The sequence below is a fragment of the Manacus candei genome, unplaced genomic scaffold, assembly GCF_025592945.1.
Source record: "Manacus candei isolate 608988 ecotype Guabito, Panama unplaced genomic scaffold, ASM2559294v1 h1tg000505l, whole genome shotgun sequence".
NCBI lineage: Eukaryota > Metazoa > Chordata > Aves > Passeriformes > Pipridae > Manacus > Manacus candei.
Window position 1 is genome coordinate 7179 of NW_026138553.1, and position 22864 is coordinate 30042.

General features: G+C 34.8%; 1 protein-coding gene across 1 annotated transcript; it reads left to right on the plus strand.

The window, feature by feature from the left end:
• Positions 1-2312: 2312 nt before the first annotated feature.
• LOC127465836 (netrin receptor DCC-like) lies at positions 2313-21903 on the plus strand (the record flags this gene model as incomplete). The annotated part of the gene is made up of 6 exons (XM_051776367.1): positions 2313-3183; positions 8006-8320; positions 12671-12946; positions 15887-16040; positions 18585-18721; positions 21750-21903. Coding segments are annotated over exons 1-6 (1100 nt in total), but the record flags the coding sequence as incomplete, so codon positions are not given.
• Between the last annotated feature and the right edge of the window lie 961 nt (positions 21904-22864).

The window sequence follows — 22864 nt, forward strand, 5'->3', positions numbered from 1 at the left end:
CACCCTCTCCCTGTTCCATCCTCCCCCTCCATTCTCTCCCCTCTCCATCCTCCCTGCCCCATCCTCCCCCTCCCCACACCCTCCTCATCCTCCCCACACCCTCCACCCTCTCCCCGCTCCATCCTCCCCCTCCTTGCACCCATTACCCCTCCCTCCCCCTCCTCCACCCTCTCCCCTCCCCATCCTCTCTTCCTCCACCCTCTCCCTGCTCCATCCTCACTCTCCTCCCTTTCCATGCTCCATCCTCCCCCTCCCTCACCCTGCACCCTCTCCCCTCTTCCCCCAATCCCTTCCTGCACCCTCCACTCCCTCCCCTCCCCATCCACCCTCTCCCCTCTCCATCCTCTCTCCCTCCACCCTCTCCCTGCTCCATCCTCCCCGTCCTCCCCCCCATCACCCCCTCCCCACCTCATCCTCCGCCCCCCTCCTCCACCCTCTCCCCTCTCCATCCTCCCCCTCCCTCACCCCCATCACCCCTCCCTGCCCCATCCTCCCCCTCCTCCCCCTCTCCCCTCCCCATCCTCTCTGCATCCACCCTCTCCCCCCTCCATCCTCCCCCTCCCTCACCCCATCCCCCTCTCCCTGCCCCATCCTCCCCCTCCTCCCCCTCTCCCCTCCCCATCCTCTCTGCATCCACCCTCTCCCCCCTCCATCCTCCCCCTCCCTCACCCCATCCCCCTCTCCCTGCCCCATCCTCCCCCTCCTCACCCTCTCCCCTCCCCATCCTCTCTCCATCACCCTCTCCCTGCCTCATCCTCCCCCTCCCTCCCCCTCCAGCCCCTTCCCACACCCTGCACCCTCTCCCCTCTCCATCCTCCCCATCCTCACCCCCATCACCCCCTCCCCACCTCATCCTCCCCCCCCTCCACCCTCTCCCCTCCCCATCCTCTCTCCCTCCACCCTCTCCCCGCTCCGTCCTCCCACTCCTCACCCCCTCTACCCCCTCCCCTCTCCATCTCTCCTCTCCCCCTCCATCCTCTCTCCATCCACCCTCTCCCTGCTCCATCCTCCCCCTCCCTCCCTCTCCAGCCCCTCCTGCATCCTCCCAGCACCCTCCACCCTCTCCCCTCTCCATCCTCCCCCTCCCTCACCCCCATCACCCCTTCCTGCCCCATCCTCCCCCTCCCCACCCCCTCCTCATCCTCCCCGCACCCTCCATCCTCTCCCCGCTCCATCCTCCCCCTCCCTCCCCCTCCCGCCCCCTCCCCGCACCCTGCACCCTCTCCCTTCTCCATCCTCACCCCCATCACCCCATCCCCCTCCCCCTGCCCCATCCTCCCCCTCCCCACACCTTCCTCCCCCTCCCCATCCTCCCCATACCCTCAACCCCCTCCCCTCTCCCTCCTCCCCCTCCTCACCCCCTCCCCCCTCTCCCCTCTCCCCCACCCCCTCCCCCCACCCTCCATCCCCCTCCTCCCCCTCCCCTCCCTTCTCCCCTCGCCCCTCCCCCTCCCCACCCCCTCCCCTCCCCCTCTCCCTCCCCGCGGCCGCCGCCGCCGCCACGACCCTCTCGGAGGCCGCGGGGCCCTTCCCGACCGATCCCCGCCTTCCCAAAAAAACCCCCCATTCCCGATTTTTCCCTGCCCTTCCCTCCCCCATTCTTCCCCCCTTTTCATCCCGTTTTTTTTCCTCCCCATCCCGGATTTTTTTATTTTGTCGGGAATCTCCCGATGCCCGCCGGGGGCTGCGATTCCTCCTCCTTTTTCCTCCTCCTCCTCCTCCTCCTCCTTTCCCACCTTTTCCTCTTCCTGCTGCTCCAGCCGGAGTCACTTCCCCAGCCTCCCGGAGCCTCTGGAATTCCGGCTTTTCCCGGGAAAACCAAGCCTTGGATGCTCCAGCCCTTGGAATCTCATCCCTAAAATCCGGGAGCTGCATCCCTGAATCCCGGGAAAAGGAATCCTTGGATCCTCCAGCCCTTGGAATCTCATCCCTAAATCCTGGGAGCTGCATCCCTGAATCCCGGGAATCTCATCCCTAAATCCTGGGAGCTGCATCCCTGAATCCCGGGAAAGGAATCCTTGGAGCTCCAGCCTTTGGAATCTCATCCCTGAATCCCGGGAAAGGAATCCTTGGAGCTCCAGCCTTTGGAATCTCATCCCTGAATCCCGGGAAAGGAATCCTTGGAGCTCCAGCCTTTGGAATCTCATCCCTAAAATCCGGGAGCTGCATCCCTGAATCTCGGGAAAGGAATCCTTGGAGCTCCAGCCTCTGGAATCTCATCCCTAAAATCCGGGAGCTGCATCCCTGAATCCCGGGAAACGGAATCCTTGGATCCTCCAGCCCTTGGAATCTCATCTCTGAATCCCGGGAAAGGAATCCTTGGAGCTCCAGCCCTTGGAATCTCATCCCTAAATCCTGGGAACTGCATCCCTGAATCCCGGGAATCTCATCCCTAAATCCCGGAGACAGAATCCTTGGATCCTCCAGCCCTTGGAATCTCATCCCTGAATCCCGGGAAAGGAATCCTTGGAGCCTCCAGCCTTTGGAATCTCATCCCTGAATCCCGGGAAAAGGAATCCTTGGAGCTCCAGCCTCTGGAATCTCATCCCTAAAATCCGGGAGCTGCATCCCTGAATCCCGGGAAACGGAATCCTTGGAGCTCCAGCCTCTGGAATATCATCCCTGAATCCCGGGAAAGGAATCCTTGGATCCTCCAGCCTTTGGAATCTCATCCCTAAATCCTGGGAACTGCATCCCTGAATCCCGGGAATCTCATCCCTAAATCCTGGGAGCTGCATCCCTGAATCCTGGGAATCTCATCCCTGAATCCTGGGAATCTCCTCCCTAAATCCCGGGAATCTCCTCCCTAAATCCTGGGAATCTCACCCCTAAATCCCGGGAATCTCCTCCCTAAATCCCGGGAATCTCCTCCCTAAATCCTGGGAATCTCACCCCTAAATCCCGGGAATCTCATCCCCAAATCCCGGGAATCTCACCCCTAAATCCCGGGATTCTCCTCCCTAAATCCTGGGAATCTCATCCCTAAATCCCGGGAATCTCCTCCCTAAATCCCGGGAATCTCCTCCCCAAATCCCGGGATCTCCTCCTTAAAAAAACCCCTCTGGAATTTCCCTTTGGAAAAGGCCTTGGATGCGCCGGGAATTCCCCCCCTCTGGAATATGGATCCCAACTTTTCCTGCCTCCTCTGGCTCCTGGTGGGTTTTTCCAAGGGCGACATTCCCGGTAAGTCCCGGGATTTTTTATTCCCAAGGATTTTTATTCCCGGGAAAAACCGGGAAAAGAAAGGAGGGGGTGAAAGGTTCATTCCCGGTTTTTTTTTTTTGGGAAGAACAATGGGAAAGGGAGGGGGAGGGGGATGATCTTGGTGTTGTTCTCCCGGTTTTTTGGTTTTCCCGGGAATGCTGATTCCATGGGAATATTCAGCGGGATGTTTGGGAATTTTGGAGGGGTTTTTAGGGAATTTTTAAGGAGTTTTTAGGGAATTTTTAAGGGGATTTTATGGAATTTTTAAGGGGTTTTTAGGGAATTTTTAAGGGGTTTTTAGGGAATTTTTAAGGAGTTTTTATGGAATTTTTTAGGGGTTTTTAGGGAATTTTTAAGGGGTTTTTAGGGAATTTTTAAGGAGTTTTTAGGGAATTTTTAAGGGGATTTTATGGAATTTTTAAAGGGTTTTTTTGTGGAATTTTAGAGGGGATTTTATGGAATTTTTAAAGGTTTTTTTTGTGGAATTTTAGAGGGGGTTTTATGGAATTTTAAAGGTTTTTTTTGTGGAATTTTAGAGGAGTTTTTATGGAATTTTAGGGGAGTTTTTATGGAATTTCAGAGGGGTTTTTAGGGAATTTTTAAAGAGGTTTTTATGGAATTTTTAAAGGGGATTTTATGGAATTTTTAAGGGATTTTTATGGAATTTTAGAGGAGGTTTTATGGAATTTTTGAGGAGTTTTTTTGGAATTTTAGAGGAGTTTTTATGGAATTTTTAAGGTGATTTTTTATGGAATTTTAAAGGAGTTTTTATGGAATTTTAGAGCAGTTTTTATGGAATTTTTAAAGGAGTTTTTAATGGAATTTTAAAGGGGTTTTTAGGGAATTTTAGAGGGGTTTTTAGGGAATTTTAAAGGGGTTTTTAGGGAATTTTTAAGGGTTTTTTAGGGAATTTTTAAGGGGTTTTTATGGAATTTTTAAGGGGATTTTATGGAATTTTTAAGGGGTTTTTAGGGAATTTTTAAGGGGTTTTTAGGGAATTTTTAAGGGGTTTTTAGGGAATTTTTAAGGGGTTTTTTTGTGGAATTTTAGAGGGGATTTTAGGGAATTTTTAAAGGAGTTTTTAATGGAATTTTAAAGGGGTTTTTATGGAATTTTAGGGGAGTTTTTAGGGAATTTTTAAAGGGGATTTTATGGAATTTTAGAGGGGTTTTTATGGAATTTTAGAGGAGTTTTTATGGAATTTTCAAGAGTTTTTTTATGGAATTTTAAAGGGGTTTTGGTGGAATTTTTAAAGGTGATTTTTTAGGGAATTTTAGAGGGGATTTTATGGAATTTTAGAGGGGTTTTTATGGAATTTTAAAGGGGTTTTTATGGAATTTTAGAGGGTTTTTTTTCTGGAATTTTAGAGGAGTTTTTATGGAATTTTCAAGAGTTTTTTTATGGAATTTTAAAGGGGTTTTGGTGGAATTTTTAAAGATTTTTTAGGGAATTTTAAAGGAGACTTTTAATGGAATTTTAGAGGGGTTTTTATGGAATTTTAGAGGAGTTTTTATGGAATTTTCAAGAGTTTTTTTATGGAATTTTAAAGGGGTTTTGGTGGAATTTTTAAAGGTGATTTTTTAGGGAATTTTAGAGGGGATTTTATGGAATTTTAGAGGGGTTTTTATGGAATTTTAAAGGGGTTTTTATGGAATTTTAGAGGAGTTTTTAGGGAATTTTTAAGGTGATTTTTTATGGAATTTTAAAGAGGTTTTTATGGAATTTTAGAGGGGATTTTATGGAATTTTCAAAGGGGTTTTTATGGAATTTTAAAGGGTTTTTTAATGGAATTTTAAAGGGGATTTTATGGAATTTTAAAGGGGATTTTATGGAATTTTTGAGGAGTTTTTAAATGGAATTTTGGAGGGGATTTTATGGAATTTTAGAGGGGTTTTTAAATGGAATTTTGAAGAGGTTTTTATGGAATTTTCAGGGGGATTTTATGGAATTTTTTATGGGTTTTTTTTAATGGATTTTTAAAGGAGTTTTCATGGAATTTTTAGGGAATAAAAAGGGATTTTTGTAGGAATTTCGGTGGGAATTTCTGAGGGAATTTTGTGGGAATTTCATGGGAATTTTCTGGGATTTTTTTGTGGTAATTTTATGGGAATTCTGTGGGAATTTCTGTGGGAATTTTATGGGAATTTTTGTGGGATTTTTGTGGGAATTTCATGGGAATTTTGTGGGAATTTCTGTGGTAATTTTATGGGAATTTGTGGGATTTTTGCAGTAATTTTGTGGGAATTTTATGGGAATTTTTGTGGGAATTTTATGAGAATTTTATGGGAATTTTGTGGGAATTTCATGGTAATTTCTGTGGGAATTTTGTGGTAATTTTTGTGGTAATTTTTATGGGAATTTTTTGGGAATTTTATGGGATTTTTGTGGTAATTTTACGGGAATTTTGTAGGAATTTCTGTGGGAATTTTCTGGGAATTTCTGTGGAAATTTTGTGGGAATTTTGTGGGAATTTTGTGGGAATTTCTGTGGGAATTTCTGTGGGAATTTTATGGGAACTTTTTTGGAATTTTATGGGAATTTTGTGGAAATTTTTGTGGCAATTTTATGGGAATTTTGGTGGGAATTTTATGAGAATTTTGTGGGAATTTCTGTGGGAATTTTGTGGGAATTCTTTGGGAAATTTGTGGTAATTTTGTAGGAATTTCTATGGGAATTTTATGGGAATTTTGTGGCAATTTTTTGGGAATTTTATGGGATTTTTGTGGTAATTTTACGGGAATTTTGTAGGAATTTCTGTGGGAATTTTCTGGGAATTTCTGTGGGAATTTTGTGGGAATTTTGTGGGAATTTCTGTGGGAAATTTGTGGGAATTTCTGTGGGAAATTTGTGGGAATCTTGTGGGAAATTTTTGGGAATTTTATGGGAATTCTGTAGGAATTTTTGTGGGAATTTTATGGGAATTTTGTTGGAATTTCTGTGGGAATTTTATAGGAATTTTTGTGGGAATTTTGTGGGAATTTTGTGGCAATTTTATGGGAATTTCTGTGGGAATTTTGTGGGAATTTCTGTGGGGATTCTTTGGGAATTTTGTGGGAATTTCTGTGGGAATTTTTTTTTAATTTTGTGGGAATTTTGCGGCAATTTTTTTGGAATTTTATGGGAATTTCTGTGAGAATTTTTTTTTAATTTCGTGGGAATTTTATGGGAATTTTGTGGTAATTTTATGGGAATTTTATGGCAATTTTATGGGAATTTTTTGGGAATTTTGTGGGAATTTCTGTGGGAATTTTTTTTGAATTTTGTGGGAATTTTTTGGGAATTTTGTGGGATTTTTCTGGAAATTTTGTGGTAATTTTGTGGGAATTTTATGGGATTTTTTGTGGTAATTTTTATGGGAATTTTATGGGAATTTTGTGGCAATTTTTTGGGAATTTTATGGGAATTTTGTGGGAATTTTATGGGAGTTTTGTGGAAATTTTGTGGCAATTTTTATGGGAATTTTGTGGGAATTTTATGGGAATTTTATAGGAATTTTTGTGGCAATTTTATGGGAATTTTGTGGCAATTTTTGGGGAATTTTATGGGAATTTTATGGGAATTTTGTGGGATTTTTGTGGCAATTTCTGCGAGATTTTTTTTTGAATTTTGTGGGAATTTTATGGGAATTTTGTGGGAATTTTGTGGGAATTTCATGGTAATTTCTGTGGGAATTTTGTGGCAATTTCTGTGGGAATTTTTTTGGAATTTTGGTGGGAATTTTTTTTAAATTTTGTGAGAATTTTACGGGAATTTTTGGGGAATTTTGTGGCAATTTCTGTGAGAATTTTTTTTGAATTTTGTGGGAATTTTATGGGAATTTTGTGGGATTTTTCTGGAAATTTTGTAGGAATTTCTGTGGGAATTTCATGGGAATTTTTGTGGTAATTTTATGGGAATTTTTTGGGAATTTTATGGGAATTTTGTGGTAATTTTATGGGAATTTTATGGGAATTTTGTGGCAATTTCTGTGGGAATTTTATGGGAATTTTATGGGAATTTTTGTGGAATTTGTGAGAATTTTTTTTGGAATTTTGGTGGGAATTTTTTTTTAATTTTGTGAGAATTTTACGGGAATTTTTTGGGAATTTTATGGGAATTTTTTGGGAATTTTGTGGTAATTTTATGCGAATTTTTTTTGAATTTTATGGGAATTTTGTGGGATTTTTGTGGAAATTCTGTGAGAATTTTTGCAGGAATTTCTGTGGAATTTGATGAGAATTTTGTAGGAATTTTATGGGAATTTTGTGACAATTTTATGGGAATTTCATGGTAATTTCTGTGGGAATTTTGTGGTAATTTTTGTGGGAATTTTTTTGGAATTTTTTTTGAATTTTATGGGAATTTTATGGGAATTTTTGGGGAATTTTGTGGCAATTTCTGTGAGAATTTTTTTTTTAATTTCGTGGGAATTTCATGGTAATTTCTGTGGGAATTTTGTGGGAATTTTTGGGGGAATTTTTTTGGAATTTTGTAGGAATTTTTTTGGAATTTCTGTGGAAAATTTATGGGAATTTTATGGGATTTTTTGTGGCAATTTTTTGGAAATTTTCTGGGAATTTTACAGGAATTTTGTAGGAATTTCTGTGGGAATTTTGTGGTAATTTTATGGGAATTTTGTGGGAATTTTAGGTTAATTTTGTAGGAATTTCTGTGGGAATTTTGTGACAATTTTATGGGAATTTCATGGTAATTTCTGTGGGAATTTTGTGACAATTTTATGGGAATTTTGTGGGAATCTTACGGGAATTTTATGGAATTTTATTTATATCTCCACTCCCCCTTCTCCCCCTCTCTCCCCCAGCCTCGCCGCCTTTCGCCGCCCTCCGCTTCCTGACGGAACCCTCCGACGCCGTCGCCGTCCGCGGCGGCTCCGTCGCCCTCCACTGCGCCGCCCGCGCCGCCCTCGGAATTCCGGAGATCCGCTGGAAAAAGGATTCCCTCTTCCTCCAACCCGGGGCCGACGAGAGGCTCCAACAGCTTCCCAACGGATCCCTCTTGATCCGGAACGTCGTCCACTCCCGGCACCACAAGCCGGATGAAGGGCTTTACCAGTGCCAGGCGGCGCTGGGAGAGCTCGGCGCCGTCGTCAGCCGGGCGGCCCGAGTGCTGGTGGCGGGTAAGGGGGGTGGGAATAAGCTGGGAATGATCCCGAAATTATTCAGAAATTATCTTGAAATAGACCAGAAATTATCCCCAAAATATCCCGAAATTATTCAGAAATTATCCTGAAATTATTCAGAAATTATCCCAAAATAAATCAGAAATTATTCCAAAATTATCCAGAAATTATTCCAAAATTATCCAGAAATTATTCCAAAATAAATCAGAAATTATCCTGAAATTATTCAGAAATTATCCCAAAAATATCCAAAATTAATCCAGGAATTATTCCAAAATTATTCAGAAATTATCCCAAAATAAATCAGAAATTATTCTAAAAATAGACCAGAAATTATCCCAAAATTATTCAGAAATTATCCCAAAATAAATCAGAAATTATCCCAAAAATATCCCAAAATAATCCAGGAATTATCCCAAAATAATCCAGAAATTATTCCAAAATTATTCAGAAATTATCCCAAAATAATCCAGAAATTATTCTAAAAATATACCAGAAATTATCCCAAAATTATTCAGAAATTATCCTAAAATTATTCAGAAATTATCCCGAAATAATCCAGAAATGATCCCAAAATTATTCAGAAATTATCCCAAAAATGATCCAGAAATGATCCCAAAATAATCCAGGAATTATTCCAAAATTATTCAGAAATTATCCCAAAATGATCCCAAAAAATGATCAAAAATAAAGCAGAAATTATCCTAAAATTATTCAGAAATTATCTTAAAATAATCCAGAAATTGTCCCAAAATAAATCAGAAATTATTCTAAAATTATTCAGAAATTATCCCAAAATAAATCAGAAATTATCCCAAAAATATCCCAAAATAATCCAGGAATTATCCCAAAATAATCCAGAAATTATTCCAAAATTATTCAGAAATTATCCCAAAATAATCCAGAAATTATTCTAAAAATATACCAGAAATTATCCCAAAATTATTCAGAAATTATCCCAAAATTATTCAGAAATTATCCTAGAAATATACCAGAAATTATCCCAAAATTATTCAGAAATTATCCCAAAATGATCCCAAAAAATGATCAAAAATAAACCAGAAATTATCCCAAAAATAAATCAGAAATTATCCCAAAAATAGACCAGAAATTATCCCAAAAATATCCCAAAATAATCCAGGAATTATCCCAAAATTATTCAGAAATGATCCCAAAAATATACCAGAAATTATCCCAAAAATATCCCAAAATAATCCAGAAATTATTCCAAAATTATTCAGAAATTATCCCAAAATAAATCAGAAATTATCCCAAAAATATCCCAAAATAATCCAGGAATTATCCCCAAATTATTCAGAAATTATCCCAAAATAAATCAGAAATTATTCTAAAAATATACCAGAAATGATCCCAAAATATCCCGAAATTATTCCAAAATTATTCAGGAATTATTCCAAAATAATCCAGAAATTATTCCAAAATTATTCAGAAATTATCCCAAAATAAATCAGAAATTATTCTAAAAATAAACCAGAAATTATCCCAAAATTATTCAGAAATTATCCCAAAATTATTCAGAAATTATCCCGAAATAATCCAGAAATGATCCCAAAATTATTCAGAAATTATCCCAAAAAATGATCAAAAATAAAGCAGAAATTATCCTAAAATTATTCAGAAATTATCTTAAAATAATCCAGAAATTATCCCAAAATAATCCAGAAATTATCCCGAAATTATTCAGAAATGATCCCAAAATTATTCAGAAATTATTCTAAAAATAAACCAGAAATTATCCCAAAATGATCCTAAAAATAAACCAGAAATTATCCCAAAATAAATCAGAAATGATCCCAAAAATATACCAGAAATTATCCCAAAAATATCCTGAAATTATTCAGAAATTATCCTAAAAATATACCAGAAATTATCCCAAAAATATCCCAAAATAATCCAGGAATTATCCCAAAATAATCCAGAAATTACCCCAAAAATAAACCAGAAATTATCCCAAAAATATCCCAAAATAATCCAGGAATTATCCCGAAATTATTCAGAAATTGTCCCCAGATAAATCAGAAATTATCCCAAAAATATCCCAAAATAATCCAGGAATTATCCCAAAATAAATCAGAAATTATTCTAAAAATAAACCAGAAATTATCCCAAAAATATCCCAAAATAATCCAGGAATTCTCCCAAAATTATTCAGAAATTATCCTAAAAATACACCAGAAATCATCCCAAAAATATCCCAAAATAATCCAGGAATTATCCCGAAATTATTCAGAAATTATCCCAAAATAAATCAGAAATTATTCCAAAATTATTCAGAAATTATCCTGAAAATAAACCAGAAATTATTCTAAAAATATCTCAAAATAATCCAGGAATTATCCCAAAATAAATCAGAAATTATTCTAAAAATAAACCAGAAATTATCCTGAAATTATCCCAAAATTATTCAGAAATTATTCCAAAATTATTCAGAAATTATCCTAAAAATATATCAGAAATTATCCCAAAACTATCCTAAAATAATCCAGGAATTATCCCGAAATTATTCAGAAATTATCCCAAAATAAATCAGAAATTATTCTAAAAATATACCAGAAATTATCCCAAAATTATTCAGAAATTATCCCAAAAATGATCCAGAAATGATCCCAAAATAATCCAGGAATTATTCCAAAATTATCCAGAAATTGTCCCAAAATAAATCAGAAATTATTCTAAAAATATACTGGAAATTATCCCAAAATGATGCTAAAATAAGACAGAAATTATCCCAAAAATAAACCAGAAATTATCCAAAAATGATCCCAAAAATAAACGAGAAATGATCCCAAAAATAAACCAAAAATGATCCCAAAAATACCCCAAAAAAATCCCCAAAATGACCCAAAACTGATCCCAAAAATGACCCCAAAAATTATCTCAAAATGACCCAAAAATGATCTCAAAAATAAACCAAAAATGATCCCAAAATTATCCCAAAAATTCCCCCAAAATCCCCAAAAAATCCCCCGAAAAATCCCAGAAATTATCCCAAAAATATCTCAAAATAATCCAGGAATTATTCCAAAATAATCCAGGAATTATCCCAAAATTATTCAGAAATGATCCCCAAAAAATCCCAAAAATACACCAGAAATTATCCCAAAATTGTTCAGAAATTATTCCAAAAATATACCAGAAATTATCCCAAAAATATCCCAAAATAATCCAGAAATTATCCCGAAATTATTCAGAAATTGTCCCAAAATAAACCAGAAATTATCCCCAAAATTCCCCAAAAATCCCCAAAAAATCCCCAAAATTACCCCCAAAAATCCCCAAAAATTCCCCCAAAAATCCCCCAAAAATTCCCCAAAAATTTCCCAAAATACCCCAAAAATCCCAAAAAAATTCCCCCAAAATTTCCCCAAAAATTCCCCAAAAAATCCCCAAAAAATCCCCAAAAAATCCCCCAAAAATCCCCAAAAATCCCCAAAAATCCCCAAAAAATCCCAAAAAATCCCCAAAAAATCCCAAAAAATCCCCAAAAACCCCCAAAAAATCCCCAAAAATCCCAAAAAATCCCCAAAAAATCCCCAAAAAATCTGAAAAAATCCCCGAAAAATCCCCACAAAATCCCCGAAAAATCCCCAAAAAATCCCAAAAAAATCCCAAAAAATCCCAAAAAATCCCCAAAAATCCCCAAAAAATCCCCAAAAAATCCCCAAAAATCCCCCAAAAAAATCTCCCAAAAAAATCCCCCAAAATATTTACCAAATTCCCGAAAAAACTCAAAAAATTCCCAAAAATTCACCAAAAAATCCTCAAAAATTCCCTAAAAAATCCCCAAAAAATCCAAAAAAATCCCCAAAAAATCCCCGAAAAATCCCCGAAAAATCCCCGAAAAATCCCCAAAAAATCCCCCAAAAATCCCCAAAAAATCGTCAAAAATTCCCCAAAAAATCCCAAAAAATCCCCAAAAAATCCCCAAAAATCCCCAAAAAATCCCCAAAAATCCCCCAAAAATCCCCAAAAAATCCCCCAAAAATCCCCACAAAATCCCCAAAAAATCCCCAAAAAATCCCCCCCAAATCCCCAAAAAATCCCAAAAAATCCCCCAAAAATCCCCAAAAAATCCCCCAAAAATCCCCCCAAAATCCCCAAAAAATCCCCAAAAAATCCCCCCCAAATCCCCAAAAAATCCCAAAAAATCCCCAAAAAATCCCCAAAAATTCGCAAAAAAATCCCAAAAAATCCCCCAAAAAATCCCAAAAAATCCCCACAAAATCCCCCAAAAATCCCCAAAAAATCCCCAAAAAATCCCCAAAAAATCCCCAAAAAATCCCCAAAAATCCCCCAAAAATTCCCAATTTTTCCCTATTTTCCCAGCTCCTCCGCGCTTCCTCTCCCACCCGGAACCCGCCTCCGCCTTCCCGGGCGATTCCGTCCTTTTCCGCTGCTCCGCCGCCGCCGACCCCGCCCCTTCCATCCACTGGCAAAAAAACCAGGAAGAGCTTCTCCCGGATTCCCGAATTTCCCTCCTGCCCTCCGGAACCCTCCAGATCAGCCGCATCCGCCCGGAAGATTCCGGAATTTACCGCTGCATCGCCAAGAATCCCGCCGGATCCCGCAGCGGGAACGACGCCGAGCTCCGGGTCTTGGAGGGTAAAAATCCCAATTTTTCCCCCAAAATTCCCACTTTTTCCCCCTCAAAATCCCTCAGGAATATTTGGGAATTTGAGAATTTCCAGGATAATCCCAATTTTTTCCCCATTTTTCCCCAAAATTCGGGAATATTCAAGATTTTAATCCCTTTTATTTCTCCCATTTTCCCCCCAAAATTCCCAATTTTCCTCTTGAATTCCTTTAAAATCCATTGGGAATATTCAGGATTTTTTCCTTATTTTTTTTCCCATTTTTTCCCAATTTTTCCCCAAAATTCCCACTTTTTCCCATTGGGAATATCCAGGATTTTAATCCCTTTAATTTCTTCCATTTTCCCCCAATTTTTCCCACTTTTTCCCCTGGAATTCCTTTAAAATCCATCGGGAATATTCAGGATTTTAATCCCTTTTATTTCTCTCATTTTCCCCCCAATTTTTCCCAAAATTCCCACTTTTTCCCCTTGGGAATATCCAGGATTTTAATCCCTTTTATTTTTCCCATTTTTTCCCAATTTTTCTCAATTTTTCCCAATTTTTCCCCAAAATTCCCACTTTTTCCCATTAGGAAAATCCAGGATTTTAATCCCTTTTATTTCTCCCATTTCCCCCCCAAAATTCCCAATTTTCCCCCTAAAAAATCCCATTTTTCCCCCCTAAAAATCTCATTTTTTTCCCCTAAATACCCATTTTTTCCCCCAAAATTCCCAATTTCCCCCTGGAATTCCCTTAAAATCTTTTGGGAATATTCCAGATTTTAATCCCTTTTATTTCTCCCCTTTCCCCCCCAAAATTCCCCAATTTTCCCCCTAAAAATCCCATTTTTTTCCCCTAAAAAATCCCATTTTTCCCCCTAAAATTCCCAATTTTCCCCCCAAAATTCCCAATTTCCCCCTGGAATTCCCTTAAAATTTTTTTGGAATATTCCAGATTTTAATCCCTTTTATTTCTCCCATTTTCCCCCCAAAATTCCCAATTTTCCCCCTAAAAATCCCATTTTTTCCCCTAAAAAATCCCATTTTTCCCCCAAAATTCCCAATTTTTCCCATAAAATTCCCAATTTCCTCCTGGAATTCCCTTAAAATCTTTTGGGAATATTCCAGATTTTAATCCCTTTTATTTCTCCCATTTTCCTCCCAAAATTCCCAATTTTCCCCCTTAAAAAAATCCCATTTTTTCCCCTAAAAAATCCCATTTTTTCCCCCAAAATTCCCAATTTCCCCCTGGAATTCCCTTAAAATCTTTTGGGAATATTCCAGATTTTAATCCCTTTTATTTCTCCCATTTCCCCCCCAAAATTCCCAATTTTCCCCCTAAAAAATCCCATTTTTTCCCCCTAAAAAATCCCATTTTTTCCCCTAAAAATCCCATTTTTTCCATTAAAATCCCATTTTTTTCCCCATAAAAATCCCATTTTTTCCCCTAAAAATCCCATTTTTTCCATTAAAAATCCCATTTTTTTCCCCATAAAAATCCCATTTTTTCCCCATAAAAATCCCAATTTTTTCCCATTAAAATCCCATTTTTTTCCCCCAAAAATCCCATTTTTTTCTCCCTAAAAATCCCATTTTTTTTCCCCTAAAAATCCCATTTTTTTTCCCCTAAAAATCCCATTTTTTCCCCCTAAAAATCTCATTTTTTCCCTGAAAAATCCAATTTTTTCCCCTAAAAATCCCATTTTTTTCTTAAAAAATCCCCAATTTTTTCCCCTAAAAATCCCATTTTTCCCCCTAAAAATCCCATTCTTTTTCCCCTAAAAATCCCATTTTTTCTCCCTAAAAATCCCATTTTTTTCCCTAAAAATCCCATTTTTTTCCCCTAAAAATCCCATTTTTTCCCCCTAAAATTCCCATTTTTTTTCCCCTAAAAATCCCATTTTTTCCCCCTAAAAATCCTATTTTTTCCCCCTAAAATTCCCATTTTTTTTCCCCTAAAAATCCCATTTTTCCCCCTAAAAATCCTATTTTTTCCCCTAAAAATCCCATTTTTTCCCCCTAAAAATCTCATTTTTTCCCTGAAAAATCCCATTTTTTTCTCAAAAAACCCCCAATTTTTTCCCCTAAAAATCCCATTTTTTTCCCCATAAAAATCCCAATTTTTTCCCATTAAAATCCCATTTTTTTCCCTAAAAATCCCATTTTTTCTCCCTAAATATCCCATTTTTTTCCCCTAAAAATCCCATTTTTTTTCCCCTAAAAATCCCATTTTTTCCCCCTAAAAATCCTCTTTTTCCCCTAAAAATCCCATTTTTCCCCCTAAAAAAATCCCATTTTTTCCCCTAAAAATCCCATTTTTTTCCCCTAAAAATCCCATTTTTTTCCATTAAAATCCCATTTTTTTCCCCATAAAAATCCCATTTTTTCCCCTAAAAATCCCATTTTTTCCATTAAAATCCCATTTTTTTCCCCATAAAAATCCCAATTTTTTCCCATTAAAATCCCATTTTTTTCCCCCAAAAATCCCATTTTTTCCCCCTAAAAATCCCATTTTTTCTCCCTAAAAATCCTATTTTTTCCCCTAAAAATCCCATTTTTTCCCCCTAAAAATCTCATTTTTTCCCTGAAAAATCCAATTTTTTCCCCTAAAAATCCCATTTTTTTCTCAAAAAACCCCCAATTTTTTCCCCAAAAAATCCCATTTTTTTTTCAAAAAAACCCCAATTTTTTCCCCAAAAAATCCCATTTTTTTCCCCTAAAAATCCCATTTTTTCCCCGAAAAATCCCATTTTATCCCTAAAAAATTCAATTTTTTCCCCCCTAAAAATCCCATTTTTCCCCCAATAAAATCCTAATTTTTCCCCCCAAAATCCCAATATTTTTCCCCCCAAAAAATCCCATTTTTTCCCCTAAAAATCCCATTTTTTCCCCTAAAAAATCCCATTTTTTCCCCTAAAAATCCCATTTTTTCCCCCAAAATTCCCACTTTTTTTTCCCATCATTCCCAGATCCCGGCTCCCACCGGATCCCGCCGCTTTTCCTCCGGAAACCTGCCGACGTCGTGGCCCTGGAAGGCCGGGAGGCCGTCCTGGAATGTTGCGCCTCCGGAATTCCGCCGCCCACCATCACCTGGCTCCGAGGGGACCAAGTCATTCCCACCAGGTATTCCCGAATTTTTTCCTCTCCCCAAAATCCCATTTTTTTCCCCCAAAAATCCCATTTTTTCCCCCTAAAAATCCCATTTTTTCCCCTAAAAATCCCATTTTTTTCCCCTAAAAATCCCATTTTTTCCCCTAAAAATCCCATTTTTTCTCCCTAAAAAACCAATTTCTTTCCCATTAAAATCCCATTTTTTTCACTAAAAATCCCATTTTTTTCCCCCAAAAAATCCCATTTTTTCCCCCTAAAAATCCAGTTTTTTCCCCTATAAATCCCAAATTTTTTCCCCTATAAATCCCAAATTTTTTCCCCTAAAAATCCAATTTTTTTTCCCCTAAAAATCCCATTTTTTCCCCTAAAAATCCCATTTTTTCTCCCTAAAAATCCAATTTTTTTCCCATTAAAATCTTATTTTTTTCCCTTAAAAATCCAATATTTTTTCCTAAAAATCCCATTTTTTCTCCCTAAAAAACTAATTTTTTTCCCATTAAAATCCCATTTTTTTTCCCCTAAAAATCCCATTTTTTCCCCTAAAAATCCCATTTTTTCCCCCAAGAAAATACCATTTTTTTTCCCCATTAAAATCCAATTTTTTTCCCATAAAAATCCCATTTGGGATTTTCTGGGGAATAAAAATGTGATTTTAATGGGAAAAAAAATGTGATTTTTAGGGGAAAAAAATGGGATTTTCTGGGGAAAAAAATTGAATTTTTCTGGGGAAAAAAATTGATTTTTTAGGGAAAAAATTGGGATTTTTTGGGGAAAAAAAATTGTATTTTTAGGGAAGAAATGGGATTTTTTGGAGAAAAAATGGAATTTTTCAGGGAAAAAATTGGGATTTTTAGGAGAATAAAATTGAATTTTTCTGGGAAAAAAAAGGGATTTTTAGGGGAAAAAAATTGGGATTTTTAGGGGAAAAAAATTGGATTTTTAGGAGAAAAAAATTTGAGATTTTTAGGGGGAAAAAATTGAATTTTTAGGGGAAAAAAATTTGGATTTTTAGGGGAAAAAATTTGAATTTTTAGGGGAAAAAAATTCAATTTTTCTGGGGAAAAAATGGAATTTTCTTGGGAAAAAATGGGATTTTTAGGGGAAAAAATGGGATTTTTTTTGGATAAAAATGGAATTTTTAGGGGAAAAAAATCTGGATTTTCAGGGGAAAAAAAATTGAATTTTTCTGGGGGAAAAAATTGGGATTTTTAGGGGAAAAATTGAATTTTTATGGGAAAAAAATATGGGATTTTTAGGCAAAAAAATTTGGATTTTTAGGGGAAAAAATGGGATTTTTAGGGGAAAAAAATGGGATTTTTCTGGGAAAAAATTGAGATTTTTAGGGGAAAAAATAGGATTTTTCTGGGGAAAAAATGGAATTTTCTTGGGAAAAAATGGGATTTTTAGGAGAAAAAAATTGAGATTTTTAGGGGAAAAAAATGGGATTTTTAGGGAAAAATTTTGGATTTTTAGGGGAAAAAATGGGATTTTTTGGGGAAAAAAATTGGATTTTTCTGGGGGAAAAAATGGGATTTTTAGGGGAAAAAAGTGGGATTTTTCTGGGAAAAAATTGAGATTTTTAGGGGGAAAAATTGTTTTTTAATGGGGAAAAAAATGGGATTTTTTGGGGAAAAAATTTGAATTTTTAGGGGAAAAAAATTGAGATTTTTTAGGGGGAAAAAATCTGAATTTTTAGGGAAAAATTTGGGATTTTTAGGGGGAAAAAAATGGTATTTTTCAGAGAAAAAAATGAGATTTTTAGGGGGAAAAAATTCAATTGTTAGGGAAACAAAAAAGGGATTTTTAGGAGAAAAAAATTGATATTTTTAGGGGAAAAAATTTGAATTTTTAGGGGAAAAAAATAGGATTTTTCTGGGGAAAAAATGGAATTTTTAGGGAAAAAAATGGGATTTTTAGGGGAAAAAAATTGAATTTTTCTGGGAAAAAATTTGTTTTTTATAGGGAAAAAATGGGATTTTTTGGGGAAAAAAATGGGATTTTTCTGGGGGAAAAAATTGGATTTTTAGGGGGAAAAATTGTTTTTTATGGGGAAAAAATGGAATTTTCTTGGGAAAAAATGGGATTTTTAGGAGAAAAAAATAGGATTTTTTAGGGTAAAAAATTTGAATTTTTAGAGGAAAAAAATAGGATTTTTAGGGGGAAAAAATGGGATTTTTCAGGAAAAAATGGGATTTTTAGGGGAAAAAAATTGGATTTTTAGGGGAAAAAATTTGAATTTTTAGGGGAAAAAAATGGGATTTTTACGGGGAAAAAATGGGATTTTTAATAGGAAAAAAATTGAATTTTTCTGGGGAAAAAATGGAATTTTTCAGGGAAAAAAATTGAGATTTTTAGGGGAAAAAATCTGAATTTTTCTGGGAAAAAAATCTGGATTTTTAGGGGGAAAAAATGGGATTTTTAGGGAAAAAAATTGGATTTTTAGGAGAAAAAAAATCTGAATTTTTAGGGAAAAAAATTGGATTTTTGGGGAAAAAAATTTGGATTTTTAGGGGAAAAAATGGGATTTTCTGGGAAAAATTTTGATTTTCTTCCCAGCTCGCCGAAATTCCAGCTGCTCTCCGGCAGCAACCTGCGCATCTCCGACGTCCGCGATTCCGACGGCGGCTCCTACACCTGCCTCGTCACTTCCGGGGGCGGGAACAGCAGCGGCTCCGCCCACCTGCGGGTCCTGGGTGAGTCATTCCCGGAAAATCCCCGGAATTCCCCAAAAAATTCCCCCCTTTTTATTTCAAATTTAAATTGAATTTTCCCTTTTTTTTGAATTTTTTTGAATTTTTCAAATTTTTTTTTTTGAATTTTTTTAATTTTCTTTTGAATTTTTTCCTGAATTTTTCAAATTTTTTTTCGAGTTTTTTTTTAATTTTTCAAATTTTTGGAGATTTTTTTTGAATTTTCCAAATTTTTTAGAAATTTTCTTGAATTTTTCCAAATTTTTTAGGAATTTTTTTCTGAATTTCCCAAATTTTTTAAGAAATTTTCTTGAATTTTCCCATTTTTTAATAATTATTTTTAATTATTAAATTTTTGGGGAATTTTTTTGAATTTTCCCCCTTTTTTTGAATTTTCTTGAATTTTCTCATTTTTTAGGAATTTTTAAAAATTATTCCAATTTTTTTCGGATTTTTTTGGAATTTTCCAAATTTTTTATAGAATTTTCTTGAATTTTCTCATTTTTTAATAATTATTTTTAATTATCAAATTTTTAAGGTATTTTTCTTAAATTTTCCCATTTTTTAAGCAATTTTTTTGAATTTTCCCATTTTCTAATTATTATTTTGAATTTTCTCATTTTTTGGGAATTTTTTTGAATTTTCAAAATTTTTTATGGAATTTTCTTGAATTTTCCCATTTTTTAGGAATTTTTAAAAATTATCCAAATTTTTGGGAATTTTTTTTCTGAATTTTCCAAATTTTTTATTAAATTTTCTTGAGTTTTCCCATTTTTTAATAATTATTTTTAATTATCAAATTTTTGGGGTATTTTTCTTAAATTTTCCTATTTTTTATGGAATTTTCTTGAATTTTCCCATTTTTTATCATTATTATTTTTAATTATCAAATTTTTGGGGATTTTTTTCTGAATTTCCCAAATTTTTTTGGTAATTTTCTTGAATTTTCCCATTTTTTAATTATTATTTTTAATTTTCCCATTTTTTGGGAATTTTTCTTGAATTTTCCCATTTTGGGGAATTTTTTGTGAATTTTCCAAATTTTTTTGGGGAATTTTCTTGAATTTTCCCATTTTTTAACTATGATTTTTAATTATCTCAATTTTTTAGGAATTTTCTTGAATTTTTCAAATTCTTTTTGGAATTTTTAAAAATTATCCCAATTTTTTGGGAATTTTTAAAAATTATTCCAATTTTTTTCGGATTTTTTTGGAATTTTCCAAATTTTTTATTAAATTTTCTTGAATTTTCCCATTTTTTTATTAATTATTTTTAATTATCAATTTTTTTGGGTATTTTTCTTAAATTTTCCCATTTTTTAATGAATTTTTTTTAATTTTCCCAATTTTTAATTATTATTTTGAATTTTCTCATTTTTTGGAATTTTTTTGAATTTCTCCAATTTTTGGGAATTTTTTAAAATTTTCCCATTTTTATTATTATTATTTTTAATTATCTCAATTTTTTAGGAATTTTCTTGAATTTTCTCATTTTTTTAAATTTTCTTAAATTTTCTCATTTTTTAAGAATTTCTTTGAATTTTCCCATTTTTTTGGGAATTTTTTTGAATTTTCCTTTTTTTTTAAAACTTATTTAATTATTTATTATTTACCTTAATTTAATTATTAATCATTATCTTATTTTCTTTAAATTTATTCAAATTTAGTTAAATTTATTAAAAATAAATTTGCCCCCCGAATTTCTTCAAATTTTTAAATTTCTTTAAAATTTAAATTTTGTTTAAATTTCTTCAAAATTTAAGATTTCTTTGAAATTGAAATTTTATTTGAATTTCTTCAAATTTCTTCAAAGTTCTTTAAAATTGAAATTTCTTCTAAATTGAAATTTATTCAAATTTATTCAACTTTATTCAAATTTATTCAGATTTATTCAAAATTTGAGATTTTTGGGATAAATTTATTTGAATTTATTCAAATATTCAGAATTTTTGAGAAATTTCTTTGAGTTTCTTCAAATTTCTTAAGATTTATTTTAATTTCAGAATTTTTTTAGAGAAATTTAATTTAATTTATTTAAAGATTCTTAATTTTTGAAAAATTTCTTTGAATGTATTCGAATTTCTTGAAATTTATTCAAAATTTGAGAATTTTTGAGAAATTTATTTGAATCTTTTCAAAATTGGGAGATTTTTGGGACGTTTATTAAAGTTTATTCAAATTTATTCGAATTTATTCAAAAATGGAGAATTTTTTTGAGAAATTGTTTTTAGTTCATTCAAAATTAAAAACTTTTCGAGAAATTTATTCCAATTTAATTAAATTTATTCAAATTTATTTCAAATTTAAGATTTTCTTCCGAAAATTTTTTGAATTTTAATCAAAAATCGGGAATTTTTGAGGAATTTTTTTGAATTTCTCCAAATTTTTTTCAAATTTATTTAAATTTGAGAATTTCTCGAGAAATTTATTCAAATTTATTCCAAAATTAAGAATTTTTTTGAGAAATATTTTAAACTTTATTCAAAATTGAGACTTTTACGAGAAATTTATTTGAATTTATTCAAATTTATTCAAATTTAAGATTTTCTTCGGAAAATTTTTTGAATTTTTTCAAAAATCGGGAATTTTTGAGGAATTTTTTTTGAATTTCTTCAAATTTTTTTCAAATTTATTCAAATTTGAGAATTTTTTAGAGAAATTTATTCAAATTTATTCCAAAATTAAGAATTTTTTGAGAAATATTTTTAAAATTTATTCAAAATCGGGAATTTTTGAGGAATTTTTTGGAATTTCTTCAAATTTTTTCAAATTTGTTCAAATTTGAGAATTAAGATAAATTTTTTGGAACTTATTCAAAAATTCAGATTTTTGGGCATAAATTTATTGAAATTCAAATTTATTTAAAATTTATTTAAAAGTTGAATAAATTTAATGAATTCATTTGAATTTACTCAAAATTCAAAATTTTTTTCGAGAAATTTCTTTAAATTTATTTAAAAATTGAGAATTTCTGGATAAATTTTCTCCCCTTCATTCAAATTTATGCAAATTTTATGCAAATCTCTCCCCAGTCCCGCCCCGCTTCCTGACCCGCCGTCCGACCTCGCCGCTGCCGAGCGCTCCGACGTCGAGCTGGAATGTTCCGTGGCCGGAAAACCCCCGCCCGTCGTGGAATGGCTCAAAAACGGCGACGTCGTCATTCCCAACGACTACTTCCAGATCGTGGTAAGGAATTCCCAGCTTTTCCCAAAAAAATCCCTTTTTTTGGCTAAAAAATCCCATTTTTTTCCCCCAGAAAATCAGATTTTTTCCCCCAAAAAATCAGATTTTTTCCTCAAAAAAATCAGAATTTTTCCCTCCCAAAAAATCAGTTTTTTTCCCCAAAAAATCACATTTTTTTTCCCCCAAAAATCAGATTTTTTTCCCCAAAAAATCAGAATTTTTCCTCAAAAAATCACATTTTTTCCCCCAAAAAATCACATTTTTTTTGGAAAAAAAATCCCAATTTTTTTCCCTAAAAAATCCATTTTTTCCCCCAAAAAATCCCAATTTTTTTACCCAAAAAATCTGATTTTTTTTCCCAGAAAATCCAATTTTTTACCCCAAAAATTCACATTTTTTTGGAAAAAAAATCGCATTTTTTCCCCCCAAAAATCAGATTTTTTTCCCCAAAAAATCAGATTTTTTCCCTAAAAAATCCCATTTTTTTCCCTAAAAAATCAGAATTTTTTCTGAAAAAAATCAGATTTTTCCCCCCCAAAAAATCAGATTTTTTTCTCCAAAAAATCAGGGTTTTTTCCCAAAAAATCAAAATTTTTTGGAAAAAATTCCAATTTTTTACCCAAAAAAATCACATTTTTTTGGAAAAAAATCCCGATTTTTTCCCCAAAAAATCAGATTTTTTTCCCCCCAAAAATCAGATTTTTTTCCCCAGAAAATCAGATTTTTTCCCCCAAAAATCAGAATTTTTCCCCCCAAAAAATCAGTTTTTTTCCCCAAAAAATCAGATTTTTTCCCCCCAAAAATCAGATTTTTTCCCCCAAAAAATCAGATTTTTTCCCCAAAAAATCACATTTTTTTCCCAGAAAATCAGATTTTTTCCCCCAAAAAATCAGATTTTTTTCTCCAAAAAATCAGATTTTTTACCCCAAAAAATCAGATTTTTTTGGAAAAAAATTCCAATTTT